The sequence below is a fragment of the Nycticebus coucang genome, chromosome 9 (assembly GCF_027406575.1).
Source record: "Nycticebus coucang isolate mNycCou1 chromosome 9, mNycCou1.pri, whole genome shotgun sequence".
NCBI lineage: Eukaryota > Metazoa > Chordata > Mammalia > Primates > Lorisidae > Nycticebus > Nycticebus coucang.
Window position 1 is genome coordinate 81,267,946 of NC_069788.1, and position 16,713 is coordinate 81,284,658.

At 41.4% G+C, this 16,713-nt stretch overlaps 1 protein-coding gene across 7 annotated transcripts in view; it reads left to right on the top strand.

Annotated features, from left to right (window-relative positions):
• The window catches only part of MOK (MOK protein kinase), an 89,540-nt gene that overhangs the window by 39,932 nt on the left and 32,895 nt on the right, over positions 1 to 16,713 (top strand). For 4 of the 7 annotated variants that reach the window (XM_053603135.1, XM_053603136.1, XM_053603140.1 and 1 more), the window contains one exon: positions 2,704 to 2,818. The exons of 2 other annotated variants lie outside the window; for them this stretch is intronic. In XM_053603135.1, the coding sequence (XP_053459110.1) occupies positions 2,704 to 2,818 (115 nt within the window). Of the gene's footprint in view, positions 1 to 2,703; positions 2,819 to 16,713 lie in introns of those variants that run through there. One more of the 7 variants, XM_053603138.1, reaches the window with a different exon arrangement.

Below are 16,713 nucleotides of genomic sequence, written 5' to 3' on the forward strand. Positions count from 1 at the left end.
TTTGGATTACTAGAAGGGTACCTCCAATTGGGTTACATTGTTTACATTTGTTAGGTAGTGTCTGAGATGTAGTTGAGTCCTTCACCCAGGAGATGTGCCATGTACTCTGACATTTGTACCCATTAGGTGGGGGGTTACCGAGCTCCCTGATGTTTTTCTTTTCTTTTCTTTTTTTTTTTTTTGAGACAAAAATCTCACTTTGCCACTCTAAGTAGAGTGCTGTGGCAGCATAGCTCACAGCAACCTCATGTTCTTGGGCTTAAGCGATCCTCTTGGCTCAGCCTCCTGAATAGCTGGGACTACAGGCACCCACCACAATGCCTGGCTATTTTTTTAGAGATGGGATCTTGCTCCTGCTAAGGCTGGTCTTGAATTCCTGAGCTCAAGTAGTCCACCCACCTTGGCTTCCCAGAGTGCTAGGATTATAGGTATGAACCACTGCTCCCAGTCTTACTGATGTTTTTCATTCTTAGACATAACCATTACCACTTCTAATAAACTAGTACCTTTTCATTGATGTTTTGCTCGAATCAGAATTCAGACAAGATACTCAAAATGTGCACATGGAAAGGATACTGAAGAGGATGCCTTCCTTCAGCGCTTTATATTTTTTAAAGCATGTGAGCTGGGCTCGGGAGTGCATACCTGTAGTCTTAGCCACTCCAGAGACTAAAGTGGGATGATCACTGGAGCCCATGAGTTCAAGGTCAGCCTAGGCAACATAGTGAAACCCCCATCCCTTAAAAAAAGAAAAAAAAAGCCTGGTTTGTGTTGATGCAGGTTTGGGGCCTGAAAGTGAAGAGGTTTTTTAGTCCAGGCTTGTTTCTGCAGAAATATAGGTGAGGTTTAAAGATTCTGATCTGTTTGTTTCTAGTCAGTTCCACACTTATGGTTTTCTTTTAGACATAGCTCATAGACATAGCTACCTTATTTCATTGTGGTCTTACTCTTATGCTTCTGTTCTCAATTTATAGGTACTTCCTTGAAGTTCTGTGAAACAAATGTCAGGAGGGAGTAGGGGTAGTAATTTCCTGTGATCTTTGCTGCAAGCCTGAGCCATTTGTTCAACTCAAAAGTCTTGTAGACTGGCCTGGTGCCTGTAGCTCAGCAGCTAGGGCATTGGCCACCTACATCGGGGCTGGTGATTCGAACCTGGTCTGGGCCTGCCAAACAACAATGACAACTACAACCAAAAAATAACTGGGCATTGTGGCAGGTGCCTGTAGTCCCAGCTACTTGGGAGGCTGAGGCAGGAGAGTCACTTAATTCCAAGAGTTTGAGGTTGCTGTAAGCTGTGACGCCATGGTACTCTCCTGAGGGCGACATAGTAAGACTGTCTCAACAACAAAAAAGAAGTCTTATGGACTGTTCTCTGCCAGGGTTTTTGTAGTCTTAATCTCCTGTTATTTGGGCTGTAGCAACTTCCAACTCATTGAGAATTTTGCTCTCTGGATTTAGGTTTTACCATTTCTATTCGAAAAGTAGCAATTCTTGCCTGTGCTTATTTCTTTTCTTTTCTTTTTTTTTTTTTGAGACAGAGTCTCAATATGTCACCCTTGGTAGAGTGCCGTGACGTCACAGCTCACAGTAACCTCTGACTCTTGGGCTTAAGCGATTCTCTTGCCTTAGACTCCCAAGTAGCTGGGACAATTGCCTGTGCTTATTTCTATCTTGTATCTTGCTAAGGCAGTCAACAGGTTCCATCACTTTGACTCTTTCTACCACTTTCCCTAGGACAGCAGGCTCAGGAGATACTTTGTCTATGAGAAGTTGTAGTCATTAAGGTCTTTGCAGCATTCTAGCCAGCTCACTGCCACCTAATGGCTAAGCCAAAGCCATATATTTTAGGTTCTTGTTCACACTTCAAGGTATTCATTTGGAGTCACTCAGATTTTGGTTAGGAAAACAGAAACTACACTATTTCAAGCAGGAGGGCATTTAAAATAGTAAATTAGAGGCTTACAAATCCATTGTCAGAGCTGAAGGTGATGGTGGAAGCAGCAAAGCCAGGGAAAACAGCTGTTAGCTTTCAGAAAATGAAAAAGTGTGAGAGGCTGGACTCAGTGGCTCATGTCTATAATCCTACCACTCTGGGAGGCCCAGGCAGGTGGATTGCTTGAGCTCAGGAGTTTGAAACCAGCCTGAGTACAAGCAATGCCCTGACAGGAAGGAAGGGAGGGAGGGAAAGGGGAAGGGAAGGGGAGAGAAAGAAGGAAGGAAGAGAAGGAGGGAAGGAAGGAAGGGGAAAGAAAGGAGGGAGGAGGGAAGGAAGGAAGAAGGAAGGAAGGAAAGAAGAATTACACATAAGTTGGGCCTCTGCAGGATCAGGAAATGTGAATTTCAAGAGAAGGTTCAGAGGCTGGTGGTGTATGTGACATCTAGGCAATGCAAAGCCCATGCTTCTGCCCACTCTTGGTAGAATAATTCTGGTCTCTACTACTTTTCTGCTTTGTAAATCTTCTGGAGTAGCTGAGTCTCCATTACTGTCCAGAATTCAGGTTATGTGGTTGCCATTATACCAAGGAGAGCACAGACCACGAGGAAATGGTGCTTGTTGCCATCATAAATCTTACAAAAAATAGGAGAAACGATTTTCAAAATTGCTATTAAATTATCTTACAAATAAAAAGTTTGCTGTCTAAAAGTGAATACAAAATACATACATAAATAAAATTTTGTTTTTATAATTATTTTTATTTTCAGACTATAAAACAATTGGCAAAATAGGAGAGGGAACATTTTCTGAAGTTATGAAGATGCAGAGCCTGAGAGATGGAAAGTACTATGCTTGTAAACAAATGAAACAGCACTTTGAAAGGTAGGCAATCAGAGACATACTTAAGACTTAATACAGATGTAAGTTTAAATCAATAAAGCAACTTAATATTAGTGGGAAAATTTTATTCATTTAATAATATGTAAAATAAATCAAATTTCATTAGGCAGTAAGGATTATGCACTAATGTTTATCATACTAGACTTTACTCATGTCCATGTTTACTTTAAAAATCAATAATGGATGGTCACAAAAGATTTAAGTTATAAGTGTAAAAGTATGTATCACTTTAAAAAGTCTTTATGTTCCTAAAAAGAGTGTATTGTGTATATGTATTAGATTTTTATAGAAGAAATTTTGGGTTGAATGTGTTAGAGGTCCTTGCAATTTAATTTATTGTGAATTAATTAATATATTAATATGCTGAAAAATAATTTCAGGAAAGGATAGAGAAATACATTCCCTGGAAGTGATCAGGAATCCTTTTTGTGAAGAGAGGAACTATAGGGTGGCGCCTGTGGCTCAAGGAGTAGGGCGCCGGTCCCATATGCCAGAGGTGGCGGGTTCAAACCTAGCCCTGGCCAAAATCCAAAAAAAAAAAAAAAAAAAGAGAGAGGAACTATAATTCTGGGTTTTTTTCCTACTTTATTTTTTTGAGATAGAATCTCACTTTCTTGCCCCTGGCTAGAGTGTTGTGATGTTGTAGCTCACAGCAACCTCAAACTCTTGGGCTCAAGCCATCCTCTTGCCTCAGCGTCCCTAGTAGCTAGGACTATAGGCACCCACCACATCACAACTCATGGCTAATTTTTCTATTTTTAGTAGAGATGAGGCTGGTCTCTAGCTCCTGCGCTTAAGCAATCCACCTGCCTTAGCCTACCAGAGTGCTAAATTATAGGTGTGAGCCACCGTTCCCGGCTGGAACTGTAATTCTTTTTTTTTTTTCAAGACAGAGTCTCAAGCTGTCACCCTGGGTAAAGTGCCATGGCGTCACAGCTCACAGCAACCTCCAACTCCTGGGCTTAAGCCATTCTCTTGCCTAAGCCTCCCAACTAGCTGGAACTACAGGCGTCTGCCACAACACCCGGCCAAGTGTCCATTGTAGTTGTCGTTGTTCGTCACGCCCAGGCTGGATTCAAACCCTCCAGCTCTGGTGTATGTGGCTGGCACCCTAGGCACTGAGCTACAGGTGCCTAGCCTGGAACTATAATTCTTGATTACTTTCTTGGAGGACTGCTGTAACTTTTTCCTCAGAGCAGCCTATTAAAGTTTTGGAGTTTGTCAGCGTATCTTACGCAACTGAATCAAAAACAGGAAACTATCAGAATGATAATGAAGTAAATGCTGTCTTCATTATAACTGGTAAACTTCAAAATAAAGAAGATTGAAGCCAGCTTTTTCTTTTCTTTTTTTTTAATACCAAAGAAATCTAATAAGTCTCTATAGCCAAGTAATTCTTTAAGAAACAGTAATTTCCCAGTATTGATGCAGAGCCTTCTGAAATGTTTGGGGTATAAACCTTGATTTCAAACTCTTAGTATAAAATATTATTTCTCAGGCTTGGCACCCATAACTCAGTGGTTAGGGCGCTGGCCACATGCCCTGGGGCTGGTAGGCTCGAACCCGGCCTGGGCCTGCTCAACAACAACAACAACAGAAATAGCCAGGTGTTGTGGTGGGCGCCTGTAGTCCCAGCTATGGGAGGCTGAGGCAAAAGAATTGCTTGAGCCCAAGAATTTGAGGTTGCTATGAGCTATGATGCCACAGCATTCTACCAAGGGCAACACAGTGCGATTCTGTCTCAAAAAAAAAATTGTTTTCAAATCAAAAAAGGAGTATTGATAGGCCGGGTGCGGTACCTGTAAACCAGTACTCTGGAAGGCCGAGACAGGCAGATTGCTTGAGCTGAGGAGTTCAAGATCAGCCTGAGCAAGAGTGAAACTCTGTCTCTGCTAAAAATAGAAAAATTAGCCAGTGTTGTGGTGGGCGCTTGCAGTCCCAGCTACTTGGGAAGCTGAGGCCTGAGGATCACTTTAGCTCTAGAGTTTAATGTTGCTATGAGCTATGATAATGCCATAGCACTCAACCCCAGGGTGACAGAATGAGACTCTGTCTCAAAAAAGTAAAAAAAGGAATATTGATAGTTAATTAATATTGGTATTGAGAAGAGCATTTTCTTTCTTTTTTTTTTTTTTTTTTTTTGTGGTTTTTTTTTTTTTGGCCGGGGCTGGGTTTGAACGTGCTACCTCCGGCATATGGGACCGGCGCCCTACTCCTTGAGCCACAGGCGCCGCCTGAGAAGAGCATTTTCATCTTTATGACATCCACACAGGATAGTTATTCCTGTTTTTCAATGAAAAGTGCTTAGAGATGTGAAGTAATTTGACAATTAGTGCTCTAGATCGCTAGGTAGGCAGAGCCCAATTTCAATCCAGAGTCTAATAAAGCAAAATCCTCCTTCTTCATTGCCCAAAGCATGTGGCAGTTTCCACTACCAAGACTACAAAGTGCCTGAGCCTTCTGTACTTCTTCATCTAGCCCTCATTTCTCTACATATTCCACATTCTCGGGTCTCTTCATCTTCCTCACTTCATTCCATCTTTATCTTTAAACTACTCATGAGAGAGAATTTGATGCACCTCATACACTGATGATTCTGTATCTGAAGAGAGGGCTTCCTTAAATAGCAACCTTTGAGAAATCCACTATAAATCCAAAGTTGTCAATATGGGACTTTGATGCAATGTATTTGCACCTTATATGATGATCAGAATCCTTATCAGGTGATCACTGTCAGATTCAGGGGTAGATATAAGTACATACATCAATAGGACATGTCAGCTATTATTTTGGTGAAGAGCTAAATATAAAAAGTAGACTGGACAAATAGCTTACAAATAGCCAGCCTTCAGGCATTTTGGAAATTGTTACTTTGTCAGAATAACACACTGTCACATTCACTCTGTTGAATCAGCTGTCAAGGAGAGGTTACATCATAGATGTGCCACTTGGTCACAGATGTAGCTTCAGGAAGGCAGAGATATCTGTAACACATTTTAGAAAGTTTTCTGTCAAAGAAAATTAGAATCTTCTAAGGAGCAGTTCTTTGGAAGGTAAAGGACACTCAGTTTGTTTACAGAAATTCGTTCTCTTATCTCCTTGGTTCCTTAGACTAAGGTATTGCCTAAGGGATGGGAATTCCTGATGGTGAAGCACATCCTGGACCTGCCATCTACCAGAATTTCAACACACCAAAATGCCTTGTCTGCTTAAGCCCTCCTTGCCATGAGGTGCTTAGGACTAAAGGAGGGAGTAAACAGAAAGCTAGCATGATGGTAGCCTTTGTTACTTGATGTGTAATCATTTGTTGTATTCTAAAAACAATGTTCTTTGCCTTTAACTACTTAGAACATGTGTTTTTCTTAAAAAAGAAAAAAAAACCAGAATGGCTTGGTGCCTGTGGCTCAAGTGACTAAAGCGCTAGCCATATACACTTGGGCTGGTGGGTTCGAATCCAGTGCTGGCCCATCAAACAACAATGACGGCTGCAACCATAAATTAGCCAGGTGTTGTGGCGGGCACCTGTAGTCCCAGTTACTTGGGAGGCGGAGGCAGGATAATTGCTTGAGCCCAAGAGTTGGAGGTTGCTGTGAGCTGTGATGCCACAGCACTCTACCCAGGTAGAGACAGCTTGAGGCTCTGTTTCAAAAAAAAAAACAAAACCATAATAAATAAAAGTCTTTAATAAAATAGCATTGACTAGGTATTACTTAATTTTTTTTTAAGGTTTGTATATGTGGGAAGGTTAGCAACAGTTTTATCTCTGTTATATAAATCACTCTTCCAAGTATTGTCTTTACTCAAAAGGAAATACACTTGCACCAAAACTTGGTGTTTTGTGGTTGTTTGATGTATAGAATCAAGTGATAGTGTCTAGTTTTTAATCTTAGCAGGTATCTATTATGTGCTCTAGGAAAGCATGACCTGTTAACCTATGTAGTCCAAACTCAAGGAGAACTGGACTTTGAGTTTTATCTTGTGAGTTCTCATTTACTTCTGATATATATATTAAAAACCATAGGAGATTATAATCTAACACTGTTATTATTTTTTGCTCAAATTGTTCTAACTTTGGCTATGGGGATTCTTTCAAGTTGGTTTTCGTGTTCTTTTGATAAACCCTGTCCTCTTTCTTTTCTTTAAAAAAAACTTTTTGGTGCTATAAGGTTTTTTTTTTTTTTTTTGAGACAGAGCCTCAAGCTGTAGAGTACTATGATATCACAGCTCACAGCAACCTCCAACTACTGGGCTCAAGCAATTCTCCTGTCTCCGCCTCCCTAGTAGCTGGGACTCCAGGCACCTGCCACAACGCCCAGCTATTTTTTGGTTGCAGCCATCATTGTTGTTTGGTGGGCCTGGGCTGGATTCCAACCCACCAGCTCAGGTGTATGTGCCTGGTACCTTAGCTGCTTGAGCCACAGGCGCTGAGCCATGCTATAAGATTTTCTAGGCTCATGTCGTATTTTCCCTACCCCAGTCCTAGATTTTGCCATTTCTCTAAGGAGCTCTGATTCCTTTTATTGGAGGAAGGTATTTAGGAAACAAAATCTTGGCACTGGGTTTCTCATTGCTATTAATACTAGGCAACTTGAGCTGTATACCAACTCATATATACACATATATCTCTCCATCTAACTCACTTTATCTTTCTATTTAATAACCACAAAGACATACTGATATAAATAAATGACTAAGTGAGTATATAAATCGGGATGAAGGAACAATTCTTCCTTACAGAGGAATTTCAAATAATAAATGTAGAAGGAATGAGGAAAATAGACAGTCATCATTAGAGTACCATGGTAATAATTTCTGCAGGTGAGATCCACTGATAGTTGCTAAAATTAGTGAGTGAAACCTAAAAGATAAAGTTTCTGCATAGCCTATAAAATACTGATTTTTGGAGGCAGGCATGGTAGCTCGTACCTGTAATCCTAGTGAGACAGGATGATCACTTGAGGCCAGGAATTTAAGACTAACCTGGGCAACATAGACCCTGTATCTTAAAAAAAAAGAAAGCAAGTAGAAAGAAAAATTTATTAGATGTGGTATGCCTCTAGTCCCAGCTACTTGGGAGGCTGAGGCAGGAAGATTGCCTGAGCCTAGGAGTTCAAGGCTGAAGTAAGCTATCGTCATGCCACTGTACTCTGGCTTGGGTGACAGCAAGAGACCCTGTCTCTAAAAAACACACAAAATTTAAAAATATGTGAATTATTCCCCAATATTAATTTTATTATTAATATTGATAATAAATGCTACTAATTATAATACTAATATTAATAATATACTAATAATAAATGCTAATATTATTTATTAATTACTATGGAGATTTTAACATATGTTCACAAATTGATACAGGCAGTCCCCAAGTTACAAACACCTGACTTATATATTAACTCGCACTTATATAATAGGTATATGTACCTGTTTCAACTTACATACAAATTCAGCTTAAGAACACTCCTAGAGAACCTATTTCGTTCATAGCCTGGGGACTGCCTATATTCCTTTCTCTAGTAGGTAGGGTTTAATTTCTTTCCTCTTGTGTATGGACTGGACTTAATGACTTGCTTCCAAAGAGGAGAAAATAGAGGCAGCGCCTGTGCCTCAAAGGAGTAGGGTGCCGGCCCCATATACCGGAGGTGGCAGGTTCAAACCCAGCCCCAGTCAAAAACTGCAAAAAAAAAAAAAAAAGGTAGAAAATAGGGAAAAATAGTAACTTTACAGTGAGAAACCTGGCAGATACCACCTTAACCAAATGATCAAAGTTATCAGACAAGCCTAAACTGAGGAAGAGTCTACAAAATACCTTCCCAATATTCCTCAAAATTATTAATGTAGTGAAAAACTTCAGAAAGACTGAGGCACTGTCACAGATAGGAAGTGTCTAAGGGAATATAACAACTTAATTGTTATGTGGTATTCTGGATGCTGGAAGAGAAAAAAACATCCGTAGAAAAACTGGGGAAACGTGAATAAAGTCCTTAGTTTAGTTAATAGTATTGTAACAATATTAATTTCTTACCTTTTTTTTTTTTTTTAGAGACAGAGTCTCACTTTGTCACCCTTGGTAGAGTGCTATGACATCACAGCTCACGGCAACCTCCAACTCCTGGGTTTAGGCGATTCTCTTACCTCAACCTCCCCAGTAGCTGGGACTACAGGCACCTGCCACAATGCCCGGCTATTTTTTTTTGTTGCAGTTTGGCCGGGATGGGTTTGAACCCACCACCCTCGGCATATGGGGCCAGCGCCCTGCTCACTGAGCCACAGGCACCTTTTAACATTGAATTTTTTTTTTTTTTTTTTTGTAGAGACAGAGTCTCACTGTACTGCCCTCGGGTAGAGTGCCGTGGCGTCACACGGCTCACAGCAACCTCTAACTCTTGGGCTTACGCGATTCTCTTGCCTCAGCCTCCTGAGCAGCTGGGACTACAGGCACGCGCCACAACGCCCGGCTATTTTTCTGTTGCAGTTTGGCCGGGGCTGGGTCCGAACCCACCACCCTCGGCATATGGGGCCAGCGCCCCACTCACTGAGCCACAGGCGCCGCCCAACATTGATTTTTTTTAACATTGATTTTGTTTTTTTTTTGAGACCAGAGCCTCAGGCTGTCGCCCTGGGTAAAGTGCTGTGACATCACAGCTCACAGCAATCTCCAACTCCTGGGTTCAAGCGATTCTCTTGCCTCTGCCTCCCAAGTAGCTGGGATTACAGTCACCCTCCACAATGCCTGGCTATTTTTTGGTTGCAGCCGTCATTGTTTGGTGGGCCCAGGCTGGATTCGAACCCGCCAGCTCAGGTGTATGTGGCTGGTGCCTTAGCTGCTTGAGCCTCAGATGCCGAGTCAACATTGATTTTTATATGTATATAAATCAGAGCGGTGCCTATGGCTCAGTGAGTAGGGCACCGGCCCCACATGCTGAGGGTGGCGGGTTCAAACCCAGCCCCGGCCAAACTGCAACAAAAAAATAGCCGGGCGTTGTGGCGGGCGCCTGTGGTCCCAGCTGCTTGGGAGGCTGAGGCAGGAGAATCGCGTAAGCCCAAGAGTTAGAGGTTGCTGTGAGCCGTGTGACACCACAGCACTCTACCAGAGGGCGGTACAGTGAGACTCTGTCTCTACAAAAAAAGAAAAAAAAAAGAAAAGTTATATATATATAAATCAATATATATATATTTTTAGAGACAGGGTCTTGCTGTGTTGCCCAGGCTGGTGTACAGAGGTACAAGCACAGCTCACTGTGGCCTTGAATTCCTGGGCTTAAGCAGTCCTCCTTCCATAGCCTTCCATATGTACTGGGATTACACATGTGAGCCACTGTGCCTGGCCTAAAACTTTTTAATTTTAATTTTTATTATTATTTTTTAAAATCACCTATTTTTGTTTATTTATGTTTTATTTTATTATTATTATTTTTTTTGGCTTGGGCTGGGTATGTACCTGCCACCTCCGGTATATGGGGCCAGTGCCCTATTCCTTTGAGCCACAGGTGCCTCCTAATTTTTATTATTTTATTTTATTTTTGAGATAGAGTCTCACTCTGTCATCCTGGGGTTGAGTACTGTGTCATCATAGCTCACAGCAACCTTAAACTCTCGGGCTCAAGAGATCCTTAAGCCTCAGCTTCCAGAGTAGCTAGGACTACAGGTACCTGCCATAATGCCCAGTTAATTTCTCTATTTTTAGTAGAGACAGACTTCTTGCTCTTGCTTAGGCTGGTCTTGAACTCCTGAGCTCAAGCAATCCACCTGTCTTGGCCTCCCAGAGTGCTAGGATTACAGGCATGAGCTACCGTGCCTAGCCATTATTTTTTGTTTTTAGAAATGAGATCTTAGGCTGGGCACAGTAGCTCACACCTGTAATCCTAGTATTCTGGGAGGCCGAGGCAGATGGATTGCTTGAGCTCAGGAGTTTGAGACCAGCTTGAGTAAAAAGAAGACCGTGTCTCTACTAAAAATAGAAAAATTAGCTGGGCATTATGGCGAGTATACTTGTAGTCCCAGCTACTTGGAAGGCTAAGGTCAGAGGATTGCTTGAACCCAGGAGTTTGAGGCGGTTGTTGGGTATGACACTATAGAACTCTAACCAGGGCAACAGAGTGAGACTGTATCTCAAATAAAAAATAAATAAATAAAACAAAGTGAAAAGAAAAAGAAACGAGATCTTGCTATGTTGCCCAGGCCAACACAGTTGCTGTTTATAGGTGAGGTTATAGCACACACTACAGTCCCCAAACTCCTGGGCTCAAGTAGTCTTCCTCCCTTAGTCTCCCAAGTGTGAACCACTGTACCCAGTTTAATTTCATAAAAGTTATCAAAAATGTTAACACTAGGGGAAGTTGGATGAAAAAGACTCTGTACTATTTTCGTAACTCTTCTATAAGTGTAAAATAAGCCCAAAATAAGATTTAAAAACATGAAGCTGGGTGTGGTGGCTCACGCATGTAATCCCACCACTTGGGAGGCTGAGGCGAGTGGAGGTTCGAGACCTCGTCTCTAAAAATGGTGGGCATCTGTGGTCCCAGCTACTCGGGAGGCTGAGGCAAAAGAATGGCGTAAGCCCAGGAGTTTGAGGTTGCTGTGAGCTATGACAGCACAGCACTCTACCAAGGGTGACAAAGTGAGACTGTCTCAAAAAAAAAAAAAAATTAAAAAACAGGCAATAAAAACAACAGCCATAGGAAATCTGGAATGACTCATATCTCTTAAGCTTCTATTGGTAAAGGTATTACTATTGTTTCTGATTTATAGGAAGAAATTAGTTTCAGTTTCTTTTAGAAAGACTCTTGCTTTTGGTGTCATTTCCAGGGATGAGATTGGAGATATGGTAAGTCCTCAAATTCACCAATAGAGTTTTAAAGCTGTGCTTTAAGTGAAACGACATAAAACAAAACCAATTTTTTTATCTCACTGTCATTATAACAAAACAGTGTTGAAGGAAAGAACATTATTCAAGGTCTTGCTGTACGTTTCACTTAACAGTTGCAGTTTCCAAGAAGCTATTGATGATGTTAAGAGAGGACTTAGTGTAATTTATCGGATGTTCCAGTGTCACTGATATTTGATCCTCAAATTTAATGCTCTTTATTTTTGTTTTTTGATCATGAAAATGATATTTCTAGCTTTTAGAGTTCTGAGTATCTGTCATCATTAATCAACAGTTTAATCTTACTCACTTGAAGAATAATTTCAATGTTAATTTTATGTATCTTTAAAAATTCCTTTCTGGATGGCGCCTGTGGCTAAGTGGGCAGGGCGCTGGCCCCATATATTGAGGGTGATGGGTTTGAACCTGGCCCCCTCCAAACTGCAACAAAAAAATAGCTGGGTGTTCTGGTAGGCGCCTGTAAACAGCTACTTGGGAGGCTGTGGCAGGGGAATTGCTTAAGCCCAAGAGTTGGAGGTTGCTATGAGCTGGTGATGCCACGGCACTCTACTGAGGGTGATAAAGTGAGACTCTGTCTCTAAAAAAAAAAAATTAAAAAAAATCCTTTTCTACTAACTTCTCATTGTCTAACGAATACTGAAAGTCATTCACTTTGCACAGCTGTGTGGGAGGTTGGGGACTGTGAAACGTTAACAGAGGAAAAAATCACACTGAGTCACTTGGGCAGAATGAGGTTGGTATTTGGAGCCATTGACCCCTACTCCCTCCAAATTTTACTTCCACTTCTTTCCTTCTGCTTTCATTGAAAATAGAAATTAATAGCTTTTGTCATAATCTTTGCTAATAGGAACTTCAGGTAGGATAAAACAAAAAAGCTCAATGCATTACTACTAAATTAGGAAGGGTACTTTCAACTTCTGGGGATTGTTTTCCTTTCGAGTTACTTAAAGCCTTAATATTGTTATTATTATTTTTTGAGACAGAGAGTCTCTGGAGACTGAGGCAAGTCGAATCACTTAAGCCCAAGAGTTTGAGTTTGCTGTGAGCTATGATGCCATAGCACTCTACCAGGGGTGACATAGTGAGACTCTGTCTCAAAAAAAAAAATAAAATAAAACTCCTAGTGTTGGCATTTATAGGATGTTTCTTTGTGTACTGAAGCAATAATATTAGGACTCATCTGCTAAACCTAGTCAGTATAGAGTTACTAGCTCTTGACTCTAAAGGTTGAACTAGCTGCTCTTTTTTTTTTTTTTTAGTTTTTGACCTGGGCTGGGTTTGAACCTGCCACCTCTGGCATATGGGGCCTGTGCCCTACCCCTTTGAGCCACAGGTGCTGCAAACTAGCAGCTCTTCAACTGTTAATGGTGACCTTGGACAATTCCTTAATTTCCCTATGTATCATTTTCCTTTTCTTTATTTATACATTGGGGATAACCACAGTATTCTACCTCTTAAGGTTGTTATGAGGGTCCAGTTAAATAACTCAGGTAAAGCACTTACCTGAGTGATACGGTTAAGTCTTCAAATTCACCAATAGAGTTTTAAAGCTGTGCTTTAAGTGAAATGACATAAAACAAACCACTTAATGCAATGCTGGTGCACGGTAATAAAACAACTTTCCATATAAGTCAATTTTTCCTTAACAGATAGTTCAAGTTACTAGGGCTTGAAGACTATTTTGAAGATTGAAGTGAGATAATGGTAATAATAATGAAGATTGTAGGCTTGGCACCTGTAGCTTAATCAGCTAAGGTGCCAGCCACATACACCTGAGCTGGTGGGTTCAAATCCAGCCCCAGTCCTGCCAAACAACAATGACGGCTGCAACCAACAAATAGCCCAGTGTTGTGGTGGGCACCTGTAGTCCCAGCTACTTGGGAGGCAGAGGCAGGAGAATCGCTTGAGCCCAGGAATTGGACGGTGCTGTGAGCTGTGATGCCAGGGCACTCTACCCAGGGTGACAGCTTGAGGCTCTGTCTCAAATAATAATAATAATAATAATGAAGATTTTAGCAGTTGTTCACTACCTATCAGGTGTCACGTGCATGTGTCATTTAATCCTCACTGCAGTCCTAGGAGAAAGATGCTGTTGTTGCTGTCTCTAAGCATAGGAAACTGAGATTTAGAGAGATTTAAGTTCCCAACTCTGACCATAGATACCTAACTGACAAGTAGTACAGCCAAGTCTAGAACCCAGGTCTATATGGGTCCAGAGCCTCCCCAGCGTTCTACCTGGCTATAGACTATAATGCCACTGTCAGAACTAGATGTGAAAAACTAGAGTTTTTCTCAAGTCACACCACTAAATAGTGCTCAAATTACTTTTACAAAGATAAAAAGTCTGCTGTGTAAGATTATAAATAAAAACAAAGGCAAGAAATCCAAGCCTCTCTAAAAGCTCACTCTTTTCACTTAGAAAGAATATAATATGGAATGAACCTCCCTCCCCCAGTACCTAGCAGCCAGAATTAACAACCCTTCAATTTTTTTTTTTTTTTGTAGAGACAGAGTCTCACTGTACCGCCCTCGGGTAGAGTGCCGTGGCGTCACACGGCTCACAGCAACCTCTAACTCTTGGGCTTACGCGATTCTCTTGCCTCAGCCTCCCGAGCAGCTGGGACTACAGGCACCCGCCACAACGCCCGGCTATTTTTTTGTTGCAGTTTGGCCGGGGCTGGGCTTGAACCCACCACCCTCGGCATACGGGGCTGGCGCCCTACTCACTGAGCCACAGGCACTGCCCAATTTTTTTTTTTTTTTGAGACAGAGTCTTACTGTGTTGCCCTCTGTAGAGTGCTTGGCATTACAGCTCACAGCAACCTCAAACTCTTGGGCTTAAGTGATTCTCTTGCCTCAACTTCCCAAGTAGCTGGGACTATAGGCACCCGCCACAATGCCTGACTACTTTTTTGTTGTTGTTGTCATTGTTGTTTAGCAGGCCTCAGCCTCGTTCAAGCCCACAAGCTCTGGTGCATGTAGCTGGCACCCAACCACTGAACTATGGGTGCTGAACCAACCCTTCAATTTTTATTTAGTTTATACCTCCACCCAGTCCCCTTCCCCTACTTGGTCATTATTATATGTCTCAGTATTTGTATTGCTATAACAAATTACTATAGTCTGGTGGCTGAAACAACAGACATTTATTTCTTACAGTTCCGGAAGCTGGAAAGTCTAAGATCAAGATACCAGCAGATCTGGTGTCTGGAAAGGGCCTACTTCATGATTTGCTGCTGGCCATCTCTTGCTGTATCCTCACATGGCAGAAGAAGAGAGAAAGGAAGAGAGCTCTTTTAAAGTCTCTCTTTATAAAAGCATTAATCCCATCATGAGGTTCTATTCTAATGAACTTCCAAAGGCCCCACCTCCTAACGCCATCCCACTGGAGCTTAGAGTTTCAATATATGAATTTTGGGCTCAGCGCCTGTGGCTCAAGAGGCTAAGGCACCAGCCACATACACCAGAGCTGGTGGGTTCAAATCCAGCCCAGGCCTGCCAAACAACAATGACGGCTGCAACCAAAAAGTAGCTGGGCATTGTGGCCGGTGCCTGTAGTCCCAGCTGCTTGGGTGGCTGAGGCAAGAGAATCACTTAAGCCCAGGAGCTGGAGGTTGCTGTGAGCTGTGAGCTGTGGGCTGAGGCAAGAGAATCACTTAAGCCCAGGAGTTGGAGGTTGCTGTGAGCTATGATGCCACAGCCGTCTACCCAGGGTGACAGCTTGAGGCTCTGTCTCAAAAAAAAAAAAAAAAAAAAAATATATATATATATATATATGAATATTTTGGAGTATACAAACATGCAACTGATAACATCATATAATTCTTTTTTGTTAAAGATAAAATTTGCCTATGCTCAAGTACAAAAAGCTTAACTGTACAATTTTGGCAAATAGATATTCCCATGTAATCAAGATAAAGAACATTTCTGTTTCTATGAAAGTTCTTTCATGTTCCTTTTCAGCCATTTTCCTACTCCATTACAGACAGCCACTATTCTGGTTTTTTTCCTTTATCCTCTTCTAGAAATTCATATTATATTAAATGAAATCTCATAGTATATGTTCTTGTTTCTAGAACCTTTAGCTTAGAATCAGGTCTTAGAGATTCATCCTAATTGTTGTATCAGTAGTCAATACATTAATGCTTACTAGTATTCATTCCAATCTATAATTACAACACAATTTGTTATCCATTCTCTTGTTGATGAACTTTTGGATTGTTGCCAGTTTGCTGTGAAATCCACTTCTTGTAGATACATGTTTTCATTTTTCTTAAGCATTTACCTAGAAATAGCATCACTGGGTCAAAGGGTAGGTATATGTGACTGCCAAACATTTTTCCAAAGTGATATAGCTTTTTATATTGCTAAGAAAAGAATACAGGTTCCAGTTGCTCCATATCCTCAACAGCATTTGGTGTTCTTAGTCTTTTGAATTTATGCCATTCTGGTGAGTGTGTGGTGTTAATCTAATTGCAGTTTTAGTTTCCTCTTCCATGATGACTATAATGATAGGAACATTTATGCACGGGGTTATTGGCCATTTATGTGTCTTCCTTTGTTAATATTTTCCACCCATTTAAGAAATTAGGAGGCCAGCTTCGGTCACTTATGCCTGTAGTCTTAGCACTCTGGGAGGCCGAAATGGATAGGTTGCCTGAACTCACAGGTTTGAGAACAGCCTGAGCAAGAGCAAGACCCTGTCTCTAAAAATAGCCAGGCATTGTGATAGGCGCCTGTTGTCCCAGCTACTTGGGAGGCTGAGGCAAGCCCAAGAGTTTGACGTTGCCGTGAGTTATAACACCATGGCACTACCAAGGGTGACAAAGAGAGACTCTTGTCTCTCAAAAAAAAAAAAAAAAAAGAACCTTGATTTTTTTTTTTTGAAGGTTATGCTGAAATGAGGTATGCTTTTATTTTTAGTTTTAGAAAGCTTTAGTTTCTAGGCTCGGCACCTAAAGCTCAGTGGCTAGGGTGCCAGCCACATACA